Source organism: Pristiophorus japonicus, chromosome 15, assembly GCF_044704955.1.
Source record: "Pristiophorus japonicus isolate sPriJap1 chromosome 15, sPriJap1.hap1, whole genome shotgun sequence".
In the NCBI taxonomy this organism is placed as follows: Eukaryota; Metazoa; Chordata; class Chondrichthyes; family Pristiophoridae; genus Pristiophorus; species Pristiophorus japonicus.
Window position 1 is genome coordinate 59816236 of NC_091991.1, and position 25785 is coordinate 59842020.

Below are 25785 nucleotides of genomic sequence, written 5' to 3' on the forward strand. Positions count from 1 at the left end.
AAAGGAAATGAGCCATGAAGCCTGGTCCCATACCCCGACTGCCATTTATCTGCAGCAGGTGGCTGATCATGCTCCAAGCGAATGAGGGGAGTTGGGAGTGGGGGCGCCAATGAGGGAAATGGAGCGTGGTGAGGAAGTTGCAATAAGTCTCTTTATGATTATGAACCATTTTCTGTAATTATCCTGCTTAATTTTGGGCAGGATTGCGGAGGAATATGCAGACCATGATGACATGTCTTCTCAAAACATAAAAATTACATTTTGAACATGGCATTGTCCTGTATATGGCGGTAGGAACACATGGACAGCTGCAGGCCTGAGAGATCTGCAACTGTGGGACAGGCTACTGGTCTCTGGGACTTCTGACTTCTATTGGATATGTGAAGAGAAAAAGACATAGGTCCCTTGCAGTCAGATTCAGGTGAATTTATAATGGGGAACAAAGAAATGGCGGACCAGTTAAACAAATCCTTTGCTTCTGTCTTCATGAAGGAAGACACAAATAACCTTCCGGAAACACTAGGGGACCGAGGGTCTAGTGAGAAGGAGGAACTGAAGGTAATCTTTATTAGGCGGGAAATTGTGTTAGGGAAATTGATGGGATTGAAGGCCAATAAATCCCCAGGGCCTGATAGTTTGCATCCCAGAGTACTTAAGGAAGTGGCCCTAGAAATAGTGGATGCATTGGTGATGATTTTCCAACAGTCTATTGACTCTGGATCGGTTCCTATGGACTGGAGGGTAGCTAATGTAACACCAATTTTTAAGAAAGGAGAGAGAGAGAAAACGGGTAATTATAGACTGGTTAGCCTGACATCAGTAGTGGGGAAAATGTTGGAATCAATTATTAAAGATGAAATAGCAGTGATGGGATCGGTCCAAGTCAGCATGGATTTATGAAAGGGAAATCCTGCTTGTCAAATCTTCTAGACTTTTTTTGAGGATGTAACTAGTAGAGTGGACAAGGGAGAACCAGTGGATGTGGTGTATTTGGACTTTCAAAAGGCTTTTGACAAGGTCCCACACAAGAGATTGGTGTGCAAAATTAAAGTATATGGTATTGGGCGTAATGTACTGACGTGGATAGAGAATTGGTTGGCAGACAGGAAGCAGAGAGTCGGGATAAATGGATCCTTTTCAGAATGGCAGGCAGTGACTAGTGGGGTGCCGCAGGGCTCAGTGCTGGGACCCCAGCTATTTAAAATATACATTAATGATTTGGATGAGGGAATTGAGTGTAATATCTCCAAGTTTGCAGATGACACTAAGCTGGGTGGCGGTGTGAGCTGTGAGGAGGACACTAAAAGGCTGCAGGGTGACTTGGACAGGTTAGGTGAGTGGGCAAAAGTGTGGCAGATGCAGTATAATGCGGATAAATGTGAGGTTATCCACTTTGGGGGCAAAAACACGAAGGCAGAATATTATCTGAATGGTGGCAGATTAGGAAAAGGGGAGGTGCAAGGAGACCTGGGTGCCATGGTACATCAGTCATTGAAAGTTGGCATGCAGGTACAGCAGGCGATGAAGAAGGCAAATGGTATGTTGGCCTTCATAGTTAGGGGATTTGAGTATCGGAGCAGGGAGGTCTTACTGCAGTTGTACAGAGCCTTAGTGAGGTCTCACCTGGAATATTTGGTCTCCTGATCTGAGGAAGGATGTTCTTGCTATTGAGGGAGTGCAGCAAAGGTTCACCAGACTGATTCCAAGGATGGCAGGACTGACATATGAGGAGAGACTGGATCGACTGGGCCTGTATTCACTGGCGTTTAGAAGGATGAGAGGGGATCTCATAGAAACATAAAATTCTGACGGGACTGAACAGGTTAGATGCAGAAAGAATGTTCCCAATGTTGGGGAAGTCCAGAACCAGGGGACATAGTCTAAGGATAAGGGGTAAGCCATTTAGGACTGAGATGAGGAGAAACTTCTTCACTCAGAGTGTTGTCAATCTGTTGAATTCCCTACTGCAGAGAGTTGTTGATGCCTGTTCATTGGATATATTCAAGAGGGAGTTAGATATGGCCCTTACGGCTAAAGGGATCAAGGGGTATGGAGAGAAAGCAGGAAAGGGGTACTGAGGGAATGATCAGCCATGATCTTATTGAATGGTGGTGCAGGCTCGAAGGGCCGAATGGCCTACTCGTGCACCTATTTTCTATGTTTCTATGTTTCTATGGATAGCAGCAGCCAGGAGGTCTCCAGGCACCAAGGTCCATGGGGAAACTGCAAAAGAATGTAGGAATGATCTTGTCCAGTCTCCCATGCTGCCTTGCCTTCCCACACTCTCCTGATATAAAGGACCCTAAGCACAAGGCTTAGTACCTCTCAGAAGTGGTATCCTTCCATTGTACAGAGAAAAGAACCGTCAGAAAGACAGGAATGCCCCCTCTGCCTCTTTTCCATGGTTGTCGGCACAGGCACAGATCTGCCTCTCCAGGGAGGCCCCAGAAATCCCAAGGCAACATTGAGGGCAGTGAGCAGTTCAAATCAACCTAGCAAATAGTTCAAATCAACCCCAAAGAATGCTCATAGATCAGGCAGCATTTGTGGAGAGAACAGAAACATTGACGTTTGTAGAAGAGCCCTTCGTCAAAACAGAGTCTGTTTTCTCCAACAGATACCAACTATTTCCAGCATTCTGTTTCTAATACAGAGAGGAATTTCAGGGCCTTTGTTATCGGTGGTTTATTCTAAAGTATCTTCAGCATACCCATGAGTACAAACAGTGGCAGCTCATAATAAAGGTACTGACAGTATAATAAATACTGAACTGTACCTATCATGTTTGTAATTTCATGTTTTTTTTCTTTCAGTCTGTGTATTGTTCTTACGAGAGGACACGGGGAATCTCTATTCAGTGGAAATATATCTGTGGAAGAAGGTGGGAGTGTACTACTTGATCTTAGTGTATTATCATTAGATTGTGAGCTATTAGCATTCAAAGTCCGATTACAGATGTCACGATATTGAAAAACAGTACATTAGATCAATAACTCAACACTGTATTCAGCATCAGAAAGTTGAGATCTTTCTTACAACAGTTATTTATTTACAGAAAATAAAAAGCATGAGATGAATGGCATTTGCACGTGAGATTGATTTCAGTAAGTTTGTCTCACTCGCTCTGCCTCCCACACCTGAATCCAGTGGCAAGACGAAGTTAAGACATCTGGTGATGGGGAGGGCTGCTGTGGCTGACCTGCAGTATTCAATGTACCAAAGCGAAGAAAATATAACTGTTCTAAAATGTTTCTTACCCTTCTAGACTTAGTTGGTGTAACAGTTGTTTGTCTTTTCTCTTTGTTGTACTGAATTCTTATGACATTTTTCTGAAGCCTCTTTCTTTATCTTTCAAATGACCTGTGTTTATTTCTAATAATATTAAGCTTCTAAACTAAACATTTACTCTTTCTCCATTTTTGTTCTCTCAACTTCTTCAAATAATCTAGCTACCTACAGTCTTCTGAAATATTCTAGTAGTTTTTGTTTATTCTTCACTCAAGCTCTTCTCCTTCCTAACTGATCTTCTCTGAGTCTTTGTAGGTCTGTTTCTTTTTAAAATCATTTGTTGCTTGAATGTGATAAGGTGCCAGATAAATTATATTATATTATAGGTGTTATATTACATTTTATTAAAACAAACAAGAGGAGAACATTCACGGCCCTTCTGGATCACTTCTACTGTAATTCTGACTGGAGTACGGGCAGGGAATTGGGCTGGGAATTAAGCCAGGACTCGAATACACCAAGTTTTGACATTTCCTACAGTGACAGTGAGGCTTCAAAAGGATAATATGCAGGTACAGCAAGTGATCAGGAAGGCCAATGGTATCTTGGCCTTTATTACAAAGGAGATGGAGTATAAAAGCAGGGACGTCTTGCTGCAGCTATATAAGGTATTGGTGAGACCACAACTGGAATACCGTGTGCAGTTTTGGTTTCCATATTTACGAAAGGATATATTTGCTTTGGCAGCAGTTCAGAGAAGGTTCTTTAGGCTGATTCTGGGATGAGGGGGTTGACTTATGAGGAAAGGTTGAGTAGGTTGGGCCTCTGCTCATTGGAATTCAGAAGAATGAGAGGTGATCTTATCGAACCGTATAAGATTATGAGGGGGCTTGACAAGGTGGACAGGGAGAGGCTGGGGGGGAGAGAGAGAGAGAGAGACGGGGAGAGAGAGAGTCTGGGGGGGTGGGGGAGAGGCTGGGAGGGAGGGGAGAGGCTGCAGGTGGTGGAGTGAGAGAGGCTGGGGGGGCGGGCGGTGGAGAGCGAGAGGCTGGGGGGGAGAGAGTGAGGCTGGGGGGCAGGGGAGAGAGAGGCTGGGGGGGGAGAGGAAGAGAGGCTGGGAGGTGAGAGAGAGGCTGGGGGTGAGAGAGAGAGGATGGGGGATGAGAGTGAGGCTGAGAGGGGGAGAGGGAGAGAGGCGGGGGCAAGAGAGAGAGGGAGAGAGAGACGGGGAGGGGGAGAAAGAGAGAGAGGCTGGGGGGGTAGAGGATGGAGGTCGAGAGAGAGAGGCTGGGGTGAGAGAGTGAGGCTGGGGTATGGGGGTGAGGCTGGGACGGAGGGGAAAGGCTGGGGGTGGTGGAGAGAGAGAGGCTGTTGCGGGGGGTGGGGGTGAAGAGTGAGAGGCTCGGTGGGGAGAGAGAGAGAAAGGCTGGGAGGGAGGGAGAGAGGCTGGGGGGAGAGGGAGAGAGAGGTTGTGGTTGGGGGGGAAAGAGAGAGGCACGGGGGGGTGGGGGAAGAGAGACATGGTAGGGTGGGGGAAGAGAGACACGGGAGTGGGGGTGAAGACTGATCATGTTCTTCCAACCCTCGTTGGAGTGCATGATATACAGAAGTCACGACACTGTCACTATTCACTTCATACCCAATAAACCTGTTAACAATCAATACATAATGCCTGCCCCATCTATGGTAGTGTTGGTGGGGGAGGATGCACTTGCTCTGGGATGAGGCACTTTGGTTGGGGGAGGCATGCACTTGGACTGGGGTAAGGCACTTTGGCTGGCCCTTGCTGTCTTCTGGGGAGCTCTGTCCTCTGTCGCTTCAAGAAGTCAAAGTGGATCGAGTTACAATTTGCAAAGTCAGTGAGACCTTGGGATAGGCGGTTCCAGTTGCACATTCCTGTGAAACTTCAGGCTGTGGGCTTATCCTCCAAGGGGACCAATCAGAAACAAAGGGTAGAGCATGTTGGCTATTTTTGCAGTAGAAATAAGCGCATCCAGTTCTATATAGCAGCTGTTGATGATTCAGCCATTCCCATTTATACCTCTTCTAGACTCATCTTTTTTGTTTCTTGACCCATCACTATCTCCTTTTGCCTTGCACCATCACCCCTTTTGTCTTTTAATTGCTCCTGCCTTCCATCCTATCACAGACCTTCCCTTTTGTTCTCCCCCCGCCCCCCCCTCCCCACCCCAAACTTTCCCTGTCTCTGGACTTGCTTAAAATCTGTACATCTCTAACTTTTTCAAGTTCTGATGAAAGGTCATTGACCTGAAACATTAACTTTGTTTCTCTTTCCATAGATACTGCCTGACCTGCTGAGCATTTCCAGCATTTTCTGTTTTCATTTTCTCTAATAGAGTTGGGAGCAGTTTTTGGTCCTTTTTTAAAACTAATGTGGAATAATTTTGAATCACTAATTAATTTTTATTTTCAATTTCAGTGTTACATGACATCGTCCAGCCTGACCTGATACTTACAAATGATTGGTAAGATAATGGCTGCATGCTGTAAACCCCACATTCGAACAATAAGACTTCAGCCAAGCATGTTAGCATTCTATTGTTTCTTATTTGTAATTGGTACTCATGTTCTCACTAGAAAAAGAAAAGAAAAACTTACCTTTATATAGTGCCCTTCACAACCTCCAGATGTCCGAAAGCATTTTAATGTAATGTAGGAAAAGCAGCAGTCAATTTGCGTAGAGCTAGTTCCCACATATAGCAATGTGAAAATGACCACATCATTTGTTTTTTGGTGTTGTTTGAGGGATAAATATTGACCAGGACATCAGGGAGAATGCCCCTGCTCTTCATCAAAAGAGTGCCATGGGATCTTTTACACCTGAGGGGACAGTTGAGGCCTCAGTTTAATGTCTTATCCGAAAGGTGGCACCTCCAACAGTGCAGCATTCCCTCAGTACTCCACTGGAGTGTCAGATTTTGTGCTCTTGAACCCACAACCTTCTGCCTCAGAGGCGAGAATGCTGTCAACTGAGCCACAGCTGACACATTGAGCTACTTAATTAATTCTTTAATTAACTTGAGGATTAATATCTAGCAGACAATAACACACAGTGGCTTAGGGTGTACTTTTATTGAGTAATTAAAAAAAAACATTAACATTATCTGAACAGCAGCTTAGGTAGCCTTGTAGCTTCAACCGCAAATCATTGGACTTGCCGTGTTTGTAATCCAAGTCTTGCACTAGATGGGACTGCAGCAGAATAGTAGATTTCTGAGAGCGTGGGGAGAGAAAAACAGTCCCATCACGTGGAATGACATTTCCTTTTGGCAAGTCTTAGACAGGTCTGTATTCAGCCATGGAAAGAGTTTATGCACCTGGCAATCCTTTTGTTATTGGAGAAAGTGTAGAGATGGAAGTAACCTGTGCAGTACAATAGTAGATGACTACCTACCTGACCATCACATATCCATTCTGAACAATTATCGGCTTCAGCATTATTGAAGTTCTTGCATACGATCCATGCATACTTTCAAGCCATGAGCTGCATATTTGTGAATGTAATAATTATGTTAAGTGTTATATTAAAGAAATAAAGAACAAACTTTAATTTTTATATTGGGTTTTATGATGCCATCTCCAGCATGGCAGCACTCATTCAGTGCTGTACTGAAGTGTCAGCCTAAATCATGAGCTGGAATGGGGCTTGAACCAATGACAACCTGATTAGAGACGTGAGTGCTACCACTGAATCATGTTTAATTATGACATGCTATATAAGATACTGCCCAGTGACTTAATCTAAACATATTGTCCAATATAATTATTAGTTTATATATCCATTTATTGGTGAGATGTCATATTTGAACTTCTGATGCTGTAATATGTTTGTGGAACCTGATAGACTTAAAATTGCAGACTTCAGTGAAAATTGTACCTGTAACTGAAGAGGACTTTATTTCTTTCCTTCCTTGCAGGATTTATTGTGTAACCGACATTGATTCAGACCATCGTAAGCTATCGCAAAAAGAGGCTGTAATTCGCTATCTTTCTGGAGAGGAACCAGATCTAGAATGTGAGCACAATATCATCCGTAGCTTGAACCTATTTGTTTCATATGCAAGACCAGCAGAATAGACCGCCAAACTCTATATTTTTCTAATTAAAAAGAAATGTCCAATGCCATCAGCTGACAGGCACTGAATACAAGAAAGGCTGAGTGAAGCCCTGCCTTCATGTTAAGTTACAAGTTGATATGAAATGGAACAGGAATTTAAATGCCTTGGGGAGGTATTCATTTGCTTTGTGCCTGATGAATATTTAGTTCCCGGGTGCCATGCAGCGGAATTGGTCAGCCCACAGAGATGGAAATTTCTCTGGATCTGGTAGGAGTCTCGAAGTTAATGTGTTAAAACCAACAGTAGTTGAAATGGCTTTCTTCTGTACTGACAGTACATTTACAGTGTAACTCCCACATGCTAGAACTGCTATGCTGTCAGTTCTAGAACACAAGGGGCCATAATTTGCTGTGGCAGGGCATCTAATGGTATCTGCCATTAGTTACACTTGCCCTTGCATGTTTACGTTTTTAAAATTTTTGCGTGGAAAGTTGCTAAAAATGCGATAACATTGTAGTGAGGGAAACGGCATCTGGGACGTGAGCGAACAGGGAAAGCAACTGTGTATCTCCTTAACCAACTGGATTGAAGGATTGTAAGATTAATAGAGCAAGGATTGAGAAGTAGTGTAAGTTTGAATGGGTGAATTCAATGTCAAATCAGGTACAGAAAGAGAGGGAAAGAAAGAAAGGTCATATTAAGAGATAGAGAAAAAAGAGTCAGAGGAAAAGATTTTTCTTTTAATTGTAATTTTAAATTTTACCTTTCTAAAATCTCTAAAAACAATTAAAACCTGAAGGAATGAGATTCCACACATGTAATAGTTAATTTTCAATGCACATGAGGCAGTAGGCCTGAAATTCACCACCATTTTTGGAGCTAAAGGGTTTTTTTTGGAGCTAAATCAATTTAGGGCCAATTTGTTAATTTCGCCAGTGGTGTAACGCTGTCCTTAATAAATAAGGGCCGATTTTTTCGAGAACCATTTTTGTGATGTCACTTGGGGTCAAAGCCAACTATAACGCCATTTTCTGTGAGTTTCCCCAAGAAGGATATTTTTAAGGACAGTGATAAATTAGGTACAGTGCTCCGCTTGTTGGGGGACAGACCCAGGAAATGGCAATGGAAGCCCTTGAAAACCTTTGGCTGCGGAAGGCCCAGCTTGGGACTCTTCAGCCTGTAGATCAACCTGCACACTGACTGTTGAGGTTAGTCTGGGGATTGGAGTGGCAGTGGCATCACTTGATACCGTCAGTTGTCGCTGGGCAATGACAGCCTGGGTGTGTCCCCGCATTGCAGCGACTATTTCCGACATGCCTGAAGATAGTGCTGCTATTCCTCCCGATATACCCTCCCTAATGTCACCAGATAGTGCTGCTATTTCTCCCTTGATCCCACCCATGGCCTCAAGAAATGATTTTGTAAGCTGAAGGCTCTCCCCACTCATTCCCATGAGCTCTACCACCTCCCGTGGAGCCTGCATTTCAGGAGAGCGCTGTTCAGGTCTCCTCCGTACAGACGGGCCTGCTGCTGCCCAGGGTGTGCTTTCCTGCAACCCAGTGGGACCCACGATCTCGGAGGGTGGACAACCTACAAATTTCCTCTCGCGCGTAGATCTGTTGAAAAAGATTGGTACATCCGTGGCCTGCAACTCCAACAATTGCAATATCACTGTCTGATCAGCCTCCTCTGGGGCCCCCGCCCCCACCCCGAAAAATATTGTCGGGCTCCTGCTCCATCTCATTCTCCTCCTTGTCCTCCTCCTGATCGACCTGCGAAACTTGTTCAGTATGGCCAAGGTCGTCGGGCTCATCCATTTCTGCTCCTGGCATGGTGGCGGGGTCTTGTCCTTCATTATTTGATGTCTGTGCAACATCTGCAAAATATAACAGAACAGACGAATGGTTAGCAGCAGGGGAGGAGGCATGGTGACATGAGTAGGCTCACATAGCGCAGGCTCATTTGAAGGACCACGACGAATGATAGTACATTGCATATACCGAAGCGTAGCCGACGGAGAGTACATCACATAAACCGAAGCGTAGCCCACTTGTGCCAACCCAGACTGGATTTTGCAGGACTTACCCTCTCTCTGCAACCTGGGCCCAACATCCGCATGGGTGGTCGATCTTCAGGACCCACCAATAATACCTGTGATTTTACTTTCCAAGGCTGTTAGGGTGTACTCTTGGCGGACCTCCACCAGTTTTCCTCCGCTCTCGGTTGTTGTTGAACACCTTCTTCTGCAAAGATGGCAATAGAAATTTTTAAGAGAGGGGCCTTCTGCTGTCGTGGCACACACAGGGCCCAAGTTTCGGGCCGCGCCTAAAACGGTACAGCCCGGATCTGGACGCCCGTTTTTCACGCCACAAAGTGCACCTATTCTCCGGCTCCCTGCAGGTCCTCTGGAGCTGGGCGCGACACAGCATGAGCTGTGGGGGGCGGAGCCAGGTCCCTGCGCTGAAAACAGTGTCGGGACATCTGCACATGCGCGCTACAGTGGGCGTGCATGTGCAGTAGCTCCAGGCGCCCGAAACTGTGGGAGGGGCCCGAAGCATGCAGCCCCTAGCCCTGGCCGAATGGCTTCACTGGGGCTGCGTGGATAAGGCTCACCTCCCACCCGATCAGACCCGACCCGACTTGACTCCCGCTCCCCGGACCAGACCCGACCCCCGCTCTCCCCACCCCGGTGACCCGACCACCGCTCCTCCAACTCCCCCCCGCCCCCACCCCCGGTGAACTGACCTCCGCTCCCGCCCCGCCCCCGGCGACCTGACCCGACCTCCGCTCCCCCCCGCCCGCCCCCGGCGTCCCGACCTCCTCTTCCACCCTCCCCCCCCCCCCCGGCGACCCGACCTCCGCGACTCTCCCCCCCACCCCCCGCCCCTGGCCACCCGACCTCCGCGATTCTCACCCCCCCCCCCGCCCTGGCCACCCGACCTCCACGACTCTCTCTTCCCCCGCACCCCCCCGAAATCCGCGACTCTCTCCCCCCCGACCTCTGCGACTCTTTCCCCACCCCCGACCGCGACTCTCTCCCCCCCCCACCTCCGCGACTCGCTTTCCCCCTCCCCGCCCCGACCTCCGCGACTCTTTCTCCCCCCCCGACCTCCGCGATTCTCTCTTCCCCCCCCGACCTCCGCTACTCTCTCTTCCCCCCTCCACCGATCTCCTCGACCAACCCCCCATCTCCGCGACCCCCCCGATCTCCGTGACCCTCCCAATCTCCACGACCCCCCCTCCGATCTCCGCGAACCCCCCACCCGATCTCCGCGACCCCCGCCCACCGCCCCCCCCCCCGGACCCGGGACCCAAGACCCGACGCCACCTACCTGTAAATCCAGCCCGAAGTCTTGGGCCCGGCCGTTCACTCTCCTCTCCTTCCCTCCCCTCTCCCTCCCTCCCTCCTCTCTCCTTCCCTCCCCCTTCGCCCCCTCCCCTCCTTCCTCCCCCTCCCCTCCTTCCCCCCCTCCTCTCCTTCCCCCCCTCCTCGCCTTCCCCCCCCTCCTCTCCTCCCCCCTCTCCTCCTTCCCCCCCTCCCCTCCTTCCCCCTCTCCTCTCCTCTCCTTCCCCCCTCCCCTCCTTCCCACCCCTCCCCTCCTTCCCCCTCCTCTCCTCTCCTCTCCTTTCCCCCCTCCTACTCTCCTTTCCCCCCCTCTCCTCTCCCCCCTCCTCCTTTCCTTCCCCCCTCTTCCTCTCCTTTCCCCCCCTCTCCTCTCCCTCCCTACTCCCTCCTTTCCCCCCCTCCTCCTCTCCTTTCCCCCCCTCTCCTCTCCCCCCTCCTCCTCTCCTTCCCCCCATCTCCTTTCTCCCCCCTCCTCCTCTCCTTCCCCCCTCCTCTCCTTTCCCCCCTCCTCTCCTTTCCCCCCTCCTCTCATTTCCCCCCTCCTCTCATTTCCCCCCTCCCCTCCTTCCCCCTACTCCTCCTCCTTCCCTCCCCCTCCTCCTCCTCCTCCCCCTCCTCCTCCTCCTCCTCCCCTCCCCCTCCTCCTCCCCAACCCCCACCCCCCTAACCCCCACCCCCACTAACCCTCACCCCCACTAACCCTCAACCCCCTCTACCTCCCTCCACCCCCTTCTCCCCCTCCCCCACCCTTCTCCCCCTCCCCCACCCCCCTTCTCCCCCTCCCCTCGCTGTCAGAAACACAGACACTGACAGACAGAGAGTGAGAGACACACACACAGACAGACAGAGAGATAGAGACACTGTCAGAGACACACTGGGGGGGCCGTCCCAGCACGCTGTTGGAGGACTCCCGGTGCTGAAGTCGGTAAGTAGAAAATGTTTTATTTATTGATTTTTAAAAATTTTTAAATTTTTTATTAATTTTTTTTTGATTGATTTATTGGTTGATTTATTGATGTATTTATCATTTATTGTTGATGATGGCTCTTTATTTGTAAAACTGAAATGTTTAATGTTTGTAAACTTCCCTTTAAACCGCCCCCCCCCCCATTCCCTATGCCTGATTTGTAACCTACGTCTGATTTTCTAAGTGTAGACAAAGTTTTTCTGAGCATACAAAAATCTACACATACTCCATTCTAAATTAGTTTGGAGTATGTTTTCACTGCCTAAACTTTCAAAACGGGCGTAAGTGGCAGGATACGCCCCCTTTTGAAAAGAAAAATCTGTTCCAAACTGAAACTGTTCTAACTGACTAGAACTGGAGCAAACTAAATGCCGAGAATTGCAATTTCTAAGATACTCCATTCTAAACCAGTTGCTCCAAAAAAACAGAAGCAACTCAGGCCGAAACTTGGCCCCACAGATACTCACATTTACAATTCAAGTAATTGTAATGCATAAATAAAAACATCACTTACTCTATAACTGCTTGGCAAAGGTCCTGCCACTTCTTTCGACACTGTTGGCCTCCTGATGGACCCGACTGAGAAAACCTGTTCAGCAACGCATTGCCACGCTTGAGCTATTGCTGCTGGTTTGAGTTTACCAGGACCATTCTTGCCAATCTGGCGCCATCCTCTGACCACAGCGCCTAGTAAGGCCTCAGTGGCATCTTGGTTAAACTTCCTGGCCCTTTTCCTTTCTGAATTAGACTCCATTTTTCGTTTTGCAGCTCCTGTGTGGAAATATTCACAAATCTCCTGCAAGTTACAATGGTCTTTAAAAATGACTGATCCAGACCTGGAAGTGTAATGTGCATGCGTGAAAAACGGGCAATTTTTTTTTCTTTTTTTGCGCATGCACAGAATTGGTGTTATTTTTAACATGAAAAAATTTAGCTCCATCCTTAAAAATGGTGGTATTTTAACGCTACACCAAAATTTAAAAAACTTTTGGTGAAACTTAGGCCTTATTTTTTTACCACCATTTTGGCATAAAAAATCAGCTGTTATTCGCAAATACAGGTTGAACGCCCGAAATCCGGAGTTCCAAAATTCGGAATGTTCTGGAATCTGGACACCGGGCTGATCCGTGGCAGGGTTATCTGGAAATCGGAAAATGTTCCGAAATCAGGACTCCCCCCACCTTGGTGACCCGACTTCGCCCCGGCCTTCAGCGGCCCGACCTCGCTCCAGCCCGACCTCGCTCCGGCCCTCAGCGGCCTGATCTCATCCCAGCCCTCAGCAGCCCGACCTCGCTCCAGCCCTACCTCACTCCAGCCCTCGGCGGCCCGACTCCAGCCCGACTTCACCGCGACTTCGCCCGCCCCGACTTCGCCGCGACTTCGCCCACCCTGGCCCTTGGCGACCCGACCTCTACCTGGTCCGAATTTGCCCCGGCTGTCCCCCTTCTCCCCCCTCTCCCCCTTATCTCGACGGGCCGACCTCACCCCTTTACCTCAGCTGCCCGACCCCATCTACCTTAGCCCAAGCAAAGACGTTCCAAAATCCGGAAATACCCAGAATCCGGAATGGCCTCGGTCCCGAGGTTTCCGGATTTCAGACACTCAACCTGTAGTTCCAAAAAATTATGCTATTCTTAAATGTGGAATTTCTAGCTCTAATAGTACTTAGACTGAAATGGACAAGACTTAATTTTCTGTGATGAGCTCAGTTCGTATTTACCATGCAAGTATAGCAACTTCACACCATTCAGTGCATTTCAATCTAAATCTGTCTACTATCCCATCTATTCTATATTGGGGTACTGAAGTTGCATGTTCAGCCATGAACTCATTGAATGGCAGTGCAGGCTAGAAGGGCCGAATGGCCTACTCCTGCACCTATTTTCTATGTTTCTATGTTTCTATGTCTCTTTGAAATCTTTACCTTTTTGTGAAGGTGATGAGGAGCTGGTTCAGGAGGTTATCTTTGATTCTGTCGTAACTGCTCCAATTGAAGCTTACTGGACAGCCATAGCCATGAATATTTCTGAGTGAGTATAACCGTTACAAAAATTCTATCAATAGTCAAATATATTTGTAAAATATCTCAATTGTCAAAATTTGACATGTCTCTAAGTTTAAATAAAAGTGAACAGAAGTTTAAAAAAGATATACCATTAGAGTTTTCTGCTCAATAAATTTATTAATTTAGTTGTGTGTCCACAGATCAATTTTTGGAGGGGTTGTTTGTATGCCTGCTGGTCTATGATTTTATTTGTTAGTGTGCCTGCTATACTGTGAATTTATTCAATTATTGGTGATTGCTGTTTCATTAATTATTGATTTCTTGATGTGCCCATTGTTTATTTGTTAGTCTACCTGATGTTCCATTAAATTATTGGTGCCCACTACTCCATTAATTTATTCGTTTGTTGCTTTGCACTGTTTTCCATTTATTTATTAATGTACCTGCTGCTTTCTAAGTTTATCCATTCATTGATGCCTACTACATCATTAATTTATTGACTTGTTGATTGCCACATTTTGATTTGTTAGTACATCTGCTGTTCTATTAAATCCCTAAGTCACTGGTGCCTACTGTACTATTTTATTCATTTGTTGCTGCTCAAAAAAATTATTGATTTGTTGGTGTGCTACGTGTATCTTATCTACCAAATTATAATATATTTGGTATTCTGGCATCAGACACAAACTAGTAGTATTGTAATATAATACTACTCACAGGACCCATAGGCCAGATTCTCTTAAGTGGTGACCTTGCCATCTGAAGTGTAACCGGTGACATATTTGGCCACCTAATTGACCTAGCCCTAACCACGGCAAACAATTCATTTTAATACTTTTTGGCAAGCTCCAGACATCTTCACCTGCATTTGAGAACTAGCCACTGAGGGGGCTGGTGGTGGGTGGTGAGATATGTTTTTTTTTTCAAAAATATACTTTATTCATATAAAATTTTCACAATACATTGGAAAATAGTTCAGTACCTTGCGGTCAGCAATTCCATACAATTTGTTTGGATGCTGACAGCGTTTCATTTCAAGGTACAGTTTAGTACAATCCGTAAATCATGTTACATGTAGCACTGTGCAAATAAGGGTATTACATGGAGCAGATAAGAACAGGTTTACATTACTATCCAGGATACATTTCAATACCAATCACGAATCATGTTACATGTAGCACTATGCAGATGAAAGCAGTACACGGAACGGATGAGAATACATTTACATTTCTTTACAAGATACAGTGCAGAGACTTTCATTATACATGGCACAACACAGATGTTTTTCAGTACATGGTGCTCTATGTATACAAGCAGATTAACAAGTACAGCCCGAGGGGAGGTCTGATTCCATCCCCTGGGTTTACCGTGGCGGAAGGACCTTAAATTGTGGCTCTTCCCCATCGTGCCTTTGCGGCGACTGCACCAACCTTTAGTGCATCCCTCAGCACATACTCCTGGACTTGGATTGCACCAGTCTGCAACACTCGGCCGTGGACATCTCCTTGCTCTGGAAGACCAGCAAGTTTCGGGAAGACCATAGTGCGTCTTTCACCGAGTTGATGGCTCTCCAGATGATGTGGGTGCTGCTTAAGGATTCAGGTACATGCAGAAGGTTTGTATCAGAGAGCCTCTCTATCTGAGAGAATTAGGCCAGAATTTTCACCTTAGAGTCAAGGCAGCTGCATCCCGAAGTTTTCAACAGCGTGTTCTGCATTGCGTATTTAACTGAATTGGATCACTTGAAACAGTCATGCAGATATCCCGGCCAATTAAATGGGGCAGATCTGATGACACACTTTCAGCTCACATATTTAAAGGAGCCATGCATACATCACAGTTGAAGGTTGTTGGAGGAGGTATACAGATGGTTGGGAGAGGTGGCTATTATAATATATTGAAGAGTTTTGTATGGATGGATGCAAGCAAGGATGGAGTCACAGTGCCAGAAAGCATCCAGGTTCTCGGATGTCTCCCTTGAAGTCCTGCTACAAGGAGTCAGAGCATGGAGGGAGGTCCTATTCCCTGGTAGCAGCAGGAAGAGAGCATCCAGTGAAACCAAGAGGGCATGGCTGGAGATTGCACAAGAAGTGAACAGCAGGAGTGTTGTCAGCTGCTCCTGGATTCAATGCCGCAAGAGATGTAAGGATCTCATGAGGTGAGGAAAGGTGAGTACAATGCCACACCCAACATTAATCCTGATGTGCGTGTCACCCCAAATACATCACTCTGCCTTCTTAAGCCTACTCTTGGACGTCACTTCTCACACCAACCTACCTTACAGGTGGACCCATCCTTCACTGACTATGCACCTACTCACATTCCCATCTGACTAACCACCACTGACACTCATCCTCAACTTAATGCAATCCTACAAAGTTACACCACAGAAGGAGACCATTTGGCAATGTCTTGTCACTCCCTCATGGTCACCATCTACAGATCCTTTACACGAAATCTCTTACACTCATGTCATCATTCTCTCAAAGTTCTCTTCTTTCCCTCCCTGCAGGAGAAGAGTGCGCAGAACAGGAGAGCAAGAGAAAGAACAGGAGGTAGCCCTCCAATACAGGTTGAACCTCTCTTATCCTGGACTCTCTTATCCGCCACCATCCCTTGGCCGGCACCATTCCTGGAAGCTGGGTGGCACATGCGGATAAATTTTTTTTGTACTCACCAATATTTTCTGCTCTCCTGAAGACAGAGAATCCTTCCTCGGGACTGATTCTGAAGGTACTGATTGCCTAACTGGCATTGAGGGTGGGTATTCAAGTTGGTCGGTCGGGGAGGGGGAGGGGAGGGGGGACAGGGAGAGAGGTTCAACCTGTACTACTAATAATTATATTTTGAATGAAATTATAAATAAAAGCTTGATAAAAGTTATTTAAAAAAATGTATATATATGTTTAAATCCCTTGGCTAGTTTTTCGCTTTGCCGAGCTTGGCCGCTATCTTTCTCCTCGATGCCGGGAACTCCTGCAGCCACAGAGCCACCATGGCTCCACTTACACTGGGCGGGCTTGCTCTTAACGCGATCCCGGCTCAGCACACGGATTGCATTGAGTCCCATCGAACTGCCTCCTGTGCCCTGGTCAGGGTCGGGCCGAATCCTGGGCTAGTCGCTTCTCCCCTCCCTGCTGCCATCGGCACTCCCTCCAGGGTCGGGCCAGCAGGCCACGTCCTCACGCTGGCCACTCCTCCCCTCCCTGCTGCCCTCGACGCTCTGCCAAACAAAAAGGGTAAAATGATGGAATCAATTATTAAGGATGTCATAGCAGTGCATTTGGAAAATGGTGACATGATAGGTCCAAGTCAGCATGGATTTGTGAAAGGGAAATCATGCTTGACAAACCTTCTGGAATTTTTTGAGGATGTTTCCAGTAAAGTGGACAAGGGAGAATCAGTTGATGTGGTATATTTGGACTTTCAGAAGGCTTTCGACAAGGTCCCACACAAGAGATTAATGTGCAAAGTTAAAGCACATGGGATTGGGGGTAGTGTGCTGACGTGGATTGAGAACTGGTTGTCAGACAGGAAGCAAAGAGTAGGAGTAAATGGGTACTTTTCAGAATGGCAGGCAGTGACTAGTAGGTACTGCAAGGTTCTGTGCTGGGGCCCCAGCTGTTTACATTGTACATTAATGATTTAGACGAGGGGATTACATGTAGTATCTCCAAATTTGCGGATGACACTAAGTTGGGTGACAGTGTGAGCTGCGAGGAGGATGCTATGAGGCTGCAGAGTGACTTGGATAGGTTAGGTGAGTGGGCAAATGCATGGCAGATGAAGTATAATGTGGATAAATGTGAGGTTATCCACTTTGGTGGTAAAAACAGAGAGACAGACTATTATCTGAATGGTGACAGATTAGGAAAAGGGGAGGTGCAACGAGACCTAGGTGTCATGGTACATCAGTCATTGAAGGTTGGCATGCAGGTACAGCAGGCGGTTAAGAAAGCAAATGGCATGTTGGCTTTCATAGCGAGGGGATTTGAGTACAGGGGCAGGGAGGTATTGCTACAGTTGTACAGGGCCTTGGTGAGGCCACACCTGGCGTATTGTGTACAGTTTTGGTCTCCTAACTTGAGGAAGGACATTCTTGCTATTGAGGGAGTGCAGCGAAGATTCACCAGACTGATTCCCAGGATGGTGGGACTGACCTATCAAGAAAGACTGGATCAACTGGGCTTGTATTCACTGGAGTTCAGAAGAGTGAGAGGGGACCTCATAGAAACGTTTAAAATTCTGATGGGTTTAGACAGGTTAGATGCAGGAAGAATGTTCCCAATGTTGGGGAAGTCCAGAACCAGGGGTCACAGTCTAAGGATAAGGGGTAAGCCATTTAGGACCGAGATGAGGAGAAACTTCTTCACCCAGAGAGTGGTGAACCTGTGGAATTCTCTACCACAGAAAGTTGTTGAGGCCAATTCACTAAATATATTCAAAAGGGAGTTAGATGAAGTCCTTACTACTCGGGGGATCAAGGGCTATGGCGAGAAAGCAGGAAGGGGGTACTGAAGTTGCATGTTCAGCCATGAACTCATTGAATGGCGGTGCAGGCTAGAAGGGCTGAATGGCCTACTCCTGCACCTATTTTCTATGTTTCTAAAAGACCTCTTCATTACTTTGAATGAGTCTTGAAGATCGTGATTGTGGGGGGGAGGGGTCGGGGATCTCTGTATCGGGGCTGGCTGACTGGGGCCTGGCAGTTGTAAAAGACAGTAGAACACGTGACCTCCCCTCATCCGGCAAAATCCCTTATCCGGCACAAGCCAGGTCCCGAGGGTGCCAGATAAGGGAGGTTCAATCTGTATATACTAATTTGACGCCAGCAGAGGAGGGTGCTCTCGAAATAAATGGAGTGACAGAGTTGTTGACGGTGGGAGACGAAGAGGGAAAACATCCCAGCAACCTGGTGACAGAATTAAATTTCCCACATGGCAAGAGGTGGGAGTGACTGCCCTCGAAATCAAGGCAGTATTTGACTAAGTGTGGCATCAAGGAGCCCTAGTAGAAATGAAATTCAATGGGAATCAAGGGGAAAACTCTCCACTGGTTGGTGGTCAATCATCACAGCTCCAGGACATCACTGCAGGAGTTCAACAGGGCAGTTTCCTTGGCCCTACCATCTTCAGTTGCTTCATCAATGACCTTCCCTCGATTATAAGGTCAGAAGTGGGGATGATCTGCACTGTGTTCAGTGCCATTCGCAACTCCTCAGATAATGAAGCAGTCCATGCCTCCATGCAGCAAGACCTGGACGACATTCAGGCTTGGACTGATAAGTTGTAAGTAACATTCGCACCATACAGGTGCCAGGCAATGACTATCTCCAACAAGCGAGAGTCTAACCACCTCCCCTTGACATTCAATAGCAATACCATCGCCAAATCCCCCATCATCAACATCCTGAAGGTCACCATTGACCAGAAACTTTACTGGGCCAGCCACATAAATTCTGTGGCAACTAGAGCAGATCCTGACTCCCCAAAGCCTTTCCATCATCTACAAAGCACAAGTCAGGAGTGTGATGGAATACTCACCACTTGCCTGGATGAGTGCAGCTCCAACAACATTCAAGAAGCTCGACACTATCCAGTACAAAGCAGCCCACTTGATTGGCACCCCATCCACCACCTTAAACATTCACCCTCTCCACTACCAGCGCACCGTGGCTGCTGTGTGTACCATCTACAAGATACACTGCAGCAACTCGCCAAGACTTCTTCGGCAGCACCTCCCAAAACCGCAACCTCTACCACCTAGATGAACAAAGGCAGCAGGGAACACCATCGCATGCAAGTTCCCCTCTAAGTTACAGACCATCCTGACTTGGAAGTATATCGTCGTTCCTTCATCGTCGCTGGGTCAAAATCTTGGAACTCTCGCCCCTGAGTCAGAAGGTTGTGGGTTCAAGTCCCACTCCACGGACTTGAGCACAAAAATCTAGGCAGTCCATCTTTCAGATTAGGCATTAAACCGAGGCCCGGTCTGCTCTCTCAAGTGGACATAAAAGATCCCATGGCACTATTTCAAACCGAGCAGGGGTGTTATCCCTGGTGTCCTGGCCAATCTATTTATCCCTTAATCAAAATAACAAAAAAACAGATTATCTGGTTATTATCACATTGGTGTTTGTGGGAGCTTGCTTGTATGCAAATTGGCTGCCGTGTTTCCCACATTACAACAGGACTTCATTGGCTGTAAAGCGCTTTGAGATGTCTAGTGGTCGTGAAAGGTGCTACATAAATGCAAGTCTTTCTTTCTAACGGCACTGGGAGTACCTTCACCACAAGAACTGAGCGGTGCAAGAAGGTGGCTCACCACCACCTTTTCAAGGGCAATAAATACTGGCCTTACCCACATCTCACGAACGAATAAAAAAAATACAGAATCACTCATGGTGACTGATGTCAGCAGCCAGTGAAATATCATTATGTGCATAATGGTAACTATTGTGCCCTTAGATGCTCTAACAATGACTCCACGAGGCAGTGTGTTGTACTTGAACTGTAGTGACATTAGGCCTTTATTAGTTAACTCGAGAGTGAGGATCCACCTGGTGGCCTGCCTTTTATACTAGGCCGGGCATGCCTGTACAGGTAACCTACGAGTCTCCCACTGCTGTGCCCTCTGGTGGCACACCTTGTATACCAACAGTGGCCATGTAAGATACATGACATCACTCCCCCCTGAATCCTCCGTGCAAATCGCCTCTGCATTAACTATGATCTGGGCTTAGCTCTATATGGGTTCTGTCTGGTAAACCTCTGGTAGGCCAGCTTAACCTTGGGAGGGTAGTTGGTGCAGTAGTGTGCTGGTGGTTGCTGTTTGTATGTATGTGTATGTGTGTGTGTTCCTGACCACTCCACTCCCACATTGGTGTGGCGGAGGCTCCTGGCATTCATGTACCTACAAGTTCAAGTGAATGGGTTTTGCATTTCTTTTTTTTTTGTGTGGTTCCGTGCTGCGACAAGAGCGTTAGATGCCTTGCCGATGCAGTGACCGGTTCGTAAGGACGGTTAGTTCCAGAGCTGCTGGGTTGTGTTCTTGCAGTCTGGTGGCGGTTCCGTGCCCGGTGCTGGCAGTGGGAAGCCGGTTGGCTCCCGTAGCCAGCTCTCAGGGCTGTTGCCATGGTCCTTAGCGGCAGGCTGGTTCACAGATGTCTCTGACCCACCCTGTCCTTTCTTTACGCCCTGGGTCCCAGCTCCGCCTTGAGGAGCTGTCGTCTAGCAGTGCACAGGGAACTGCTGACTTGCTGGCCTGAGCGTCACTTGGTTCGTGATCCTGGCTGGAGCTTGTTTCCTCTGGGGAAACATTGGCAAGTGACCCTACATCTGGGGATATAGCCTTGGTGCAGTCTGCTCCTTCAGACTCGTGGCATTTGGTTGCCTGAGAGATGGAGCCGACCCAGGGCATGGTATCACTACCGGTGCTTTTGACTTGCTGAGGTCGCTTGCCTCGCAGCTCGTGTGTGTTGGCTACTTGTGGCCACACTTGGGTAGCCTGCTGGACCTGTGTGCACCCGACGGGTGTCTGCCCGCTACATTGGCTACATGCAATGGGAATCTTGCATCGCATAGCTTTTCCTTGCTTATGATGGACACTCTAGGGGTCCAAACACGATCACGCGACTTTTCCTTGCTGGTTGCATGTATACAATTCCGATCATCAATTACACATTTTACATGGTCAGTTACACATTTTACATAATCCATTGCACCTTTACTCTCTGACTTACAATTCTTGTTACATTGCTTAATTGTGTGGAACTGTCCCTTTAATTGTAGTGGGTTGCAGGCCTCCTTTCAGAGAGCCTTGCTTGCTTTACCCCAATCCATTTCTCTGTTTAGTGCCACGTGTTGCTCCATCAGCGCTGCACCTCGTGGTCTGGTCACGACCATCTTTGTCTGCAGCGCGTTGCCTCGTGGTTCGGGCGCCATCTTTTCTTCGTCCACAATGTTAACTGCGGTGATCCTCTTCTCCCCGGGTTCTGCCTCTGCAGTTGGGAATTTGCTGCAAGATCCGATTTTCTCCCTCCTGAGTCCTGCCACTGGAGCCTAGAAGGTGCGTTTGGGCCGTCTCAGCTGGATCACCTCCACGCGGTCGTGCTGAGAGGTCAGTGTCTCGAGTGTCGTGCTGGTCAGCTCATCGGTGCCGGGTCCACCTGCAGGTGAGGGTTTGCTTTGCCTCTGAGGGCAGAGGGCTTCGATCGCTGGAGGGGTGAAATCTTCCCACTTCCACTGGATCTTCTCCATCCGCCTTCTGCCGAGCAGCATTGGTCCATCACCTGCAACAATCCACAGAGGTAACTTGTGCACCGCGCCATTATGGAGTACCTTTACACTCACACTACCAATGATTGGGATGATTTCATTGGTGTAGGTGTGCAACTTTGCCTGAACCGGGGCCAACTCGGGTCGTTCCGCTGATTGTCCCATAGCCTCTCAAAGGCTCCTTGATTCATCACTGACTGGCTCGCCCCCGTGTCCACTTTCATGAAGACTGAACTTCCCTCTATCACGACTTCCATCTTCAGTGGGGAGCACTCGGTGGTACAGGTAAACATGTTATCTACCTCCCCGTGGGACTGGGCTGCCTCTCTGTCTAACAATTCATAATCCATGGCCATCTGCGGACTCCTCATCGACACAGTGAGTTCTATTTCTCTTACACATTCACTGGAGGTGGCCCTTTGTGCCGCAGTCTTTGCAATCATAGTCTTTAAAATGGCACTGGTGAACCCTGTGATTCCCTCCAAAACATCAGCATGGTGCTACTCGATTAGCTCCCCTCAGCGGACTCTGAGTTAAGGGACTCGGGGGCCTGTTCTCTCTTCCCTCAGAGGATGCGCTCTCTACAGTTCAGCTCCTGAATGGCGCCACTCTGTGCACAGTACCTGCCGGGTTTGAGTCCTGAGGGTGAGACATCTGCCTAGAGCCGCAGGTCGAGGCCATGAATGACTGGCTCACCGAGATGGCCTTCTGCAGGGTGACTGTGATATCTGCCGACAGTAGCTTGTGAAGAAGACCCTCATGGCCAATTCTAATGACAAGAATGTCCCGCAGCACTTCGTTGAGGTGGGTGCCGAACTCGCATGGTGCCGCCAGCCTCCTGAGGTCTGCGGCATACTTCGCGACTTCCTGGCCTTCGGGTCATCGGTGGGTGTAGAACTGGTGTCTGGCTGTCAGGATGCTCTCCTTGGGCTTGAGTTGCTTCTGGATCAGGGTTACGAGCTCCTTATACGACTTGGTCATTGTCTTCGCTGGTGCCAGCAAATTCCTGACGAGGCCATAGACGCTGGGCCCACAACTGGTTAGCAGGATAGCGCGGCGCTTATCAGCCAGTGCAGTTGGGTTTTCTCCTGCCAGGTCGTTTGCTGTGAAAAAGTGTTCTAGCCTCTCCACAAAGGTGTCCCAATCATCACCATCGGCGAACTGCTGCAACGTACCAAGGGCAGCCGTTTCCACGTGAAAGTTCGTATTCTCATCACCAGTTATTGTGTCCTTAGATACTCTAACAAGGACTCCATGAGGCAGTGCGTTGTACTTGAACTGTAGTGACCTTAGTCCTTTATTAGTTAACTTGAGAGTGAGGATCACACCTGGTGGCCTGCCTTTTATACTAGGCCAGGCACACCTGTACAGGTAACCTAAGTGTCTCCCACTGCTGTGCCCTTTGGTGGTACACTTTGATATAATACCAACAGTGGCCATATAAGATACATGACAGTAACGTTACACATTCTTATCATAAGAGGTCTAATTCATATCTTTACTCTCCCACAGGTCCATCAAGTGGTCCCCCCGCTGTCCAACAAGAGGAGAAAGATGACTCCTCAGAGGAAGCTCCATTCTCTGAGGGTGCACCATCACCAGACCCATGTGCATCCAGCACCAGCGCAGATACGTGCACGTGAGCAAAAGCAGATAGTGGAGACAAGGACAGCAGTGGAGACTCCTCGCTCCTCGGACACTCCAAGCTCTGCTCAGCTGCTTGCAGATGCTGAACCTTGGGGGTCATCGATAGGAAGTTGATCTTGTAGGAGCAGCAATAAATGTGGGAGTCTCTGGCAACTTTTGCAGCCATGATGTGCGCGATTGTACAAAGAATGGAAGAGTCTTTCTCTTAACATGAACGTAAGAACATAAGAAATAGGAGCAGGAGTAGGCCATTTGGCCCCTCGAGCCTGTTCCACCAGTCAATAAGATCATGGCTGAGCAGCACCATATCACAAGCGAAGGTGGCGATGTGCTGTTCCTTGGAAAGGAAGGCCACCTGCATGGAGCAGCTTATGGGCCAGTCAAATGAGAACATGCTTGCTGTGAACAACAGATTGCAGACTCTTATTGATCACATCTCTAGAAGGGATTGCAATGTAGACTTGGGCGTTCATTGCCCCAGTGATGTACAGCAAGGTGCTCTCCAGCTCCTTGCTAGCAGGAAAATGTGGGTGGCCCATAAAAGGGGATATGGAAGTGGGGGCTCTGCTCAAAGCACTCCCACTTCTCTCACATTGCCTTAGTTTTAGGAGGAGCAGTCTTTGGCTCCTCCGCCAAAAGTGCCAAAGCAGTCAAGCAGGAAAGTGAGCAGCCTGCCTCTACCTCTGCCGAAGTCACAGGGGTTACACCTCATAGAAGCATTCAGAAAAGAAAAAAGAGACACAATCGTAGATGCCAAAATGTTAATGTTCAATTTCAGTTCTATTTATGATGCACGTAGATTTATTTTGTTGCACCACTTTCCAGTCTTGCCCATATTTGCCTGCTACCTTGGAAGTGGCCTTGTCACTTGGAGTGAAGGGTGAGACGTTACATAATCTCAAGCAATGGGTGTTTGTTTGATGGAATGGTTTGGTCACTTTGGAACTTCTTTGTGGTGTTGGCGGGGGAGGGGGTGAAGTTGGTACAGCATCTGGGAGCCAGATGGGTGCACTGGTACAACCAGGCAGCAACGTGTGCCGCTGCTGGTGCCATCTCCACCTCCGGTTCCTCCTCCTCCTGCTCCTTCTCGTATTGCACCTGTTCCTCCTCCTCTGAAGAGGCAGTGCGCTCTGCGCCTTGCTTCTCCTGCAGCTCCAATCTGATGACGGCCTGCACTGTGAGAAGCCAGTCAGAGCTGCAAAGCTGAGCGCCGGCTCAGTAACATTGACCTCATCAATGGCAAAGTTTACATAAGTGGCTGATTTGTGAAACATTGCATCGGTCACCTGGGTGATGCATCTGTGGACGGCCAACTACGATATCCTACAAATGTCTGTTGCAGATCCCTGGAAGGAGCCTCAGGTGAAGAAGGTGAGGGCAGTGGTGACTTTGACAGCCAATGGTAAGGCCTGTGCACCATCTCCTCTGGGCAGCAGGTCTACTTCCAGTAAGCTGCAAATATCTGACATGACCTGGCGCGATAGCCTGAGCTTCTTGAAGCATTCCTGTTCAGTCATGTCCAAGAAGTTCATCTTCTGCATGTATACCCTGTGTTGGAGGTATCGCCTCCAGCATGGTGCACCCCTGTGCTGATCCTCTTTCTCCTGTGGAGCATTAGTGGTGAGAAGGCTGCTGCTGTTGCTGCTGCTGCTGGTGTTTTGCTGCTGCTGCTGCTGGTGTTTTGCTGCTGCTGCTGCTGGTGTTGGTGCTGGGACTCATGTTGGTCCAAGGTGAAACAGCGTAGTGGCACCCGTGCTAATCTGATAGATGCCAGATAAAGTGGAGATCAGAGGCACAATCCTTCAATGTAGTGAGAGTGACATGCAATGTGGTGAGTAGCTTCCGAGGTTGCAGAAATCACTTGCAAACTCCTGAGAGCAAAATCTCTTCACAGAATGGTGTCAGCAAGAGCCTTGCCCTTAAGCAAAGAAGCAGATGTAAGGTGTGTGTATTTATGTGCTTTTTCCAACTGTCACTTAATGAAGTAGCATAATGGCCACTGACGAGGTCAGTGAATCCCATGCGCAACCAGTTGAAGTTGAAACCTCACATTAAAAAGGCTGTTAAGGGTTTCTCAATAAACAGTTAACTACCTCAATAAGGTCACCCGCCTCTCCTGAACGGATCCGTGATCTGCTTCGAAATGCACCCCAGTTAAATATGGATGACGGCACGTTCCTGATGTGCTGCCAATTTCAGCGCTTTTAACTGCCGACCCATTCCCAAACCGCTGCTCT

The 25785-nt window shown here is 48.1% G+C and overlaps 1 protein-coding gene across 1 annotated transcript in view; it reads left to right on the plus strand.

The window, feature by feature from the left end:
• Positions 1-25785, plus strand: part of LOC139281546 (voltage-dependent calcium channel subunit alpha-2/delta-4-like) — a 745953-nt gene that overhangs the window by 323966 nt on the left and 396202 nt on the right. The window contains exons 26-29 of the mRNA XM_070901711.1: positions 2814-2881; positions 5669-5714; positions 7167-7264; positions 13557-13650. Coding sequence (XP_070757812.1) covers positions 2814-2881; positions 5669-5714; positions 7167-7264; positions 13557-13650 — 306 coding nt within the window. The remainder of the gene's footprint in view (positions 1-2813; positions 2882-5668; positions 5715-7166; positions 7265-13556; positions 13651-25785) is intronic.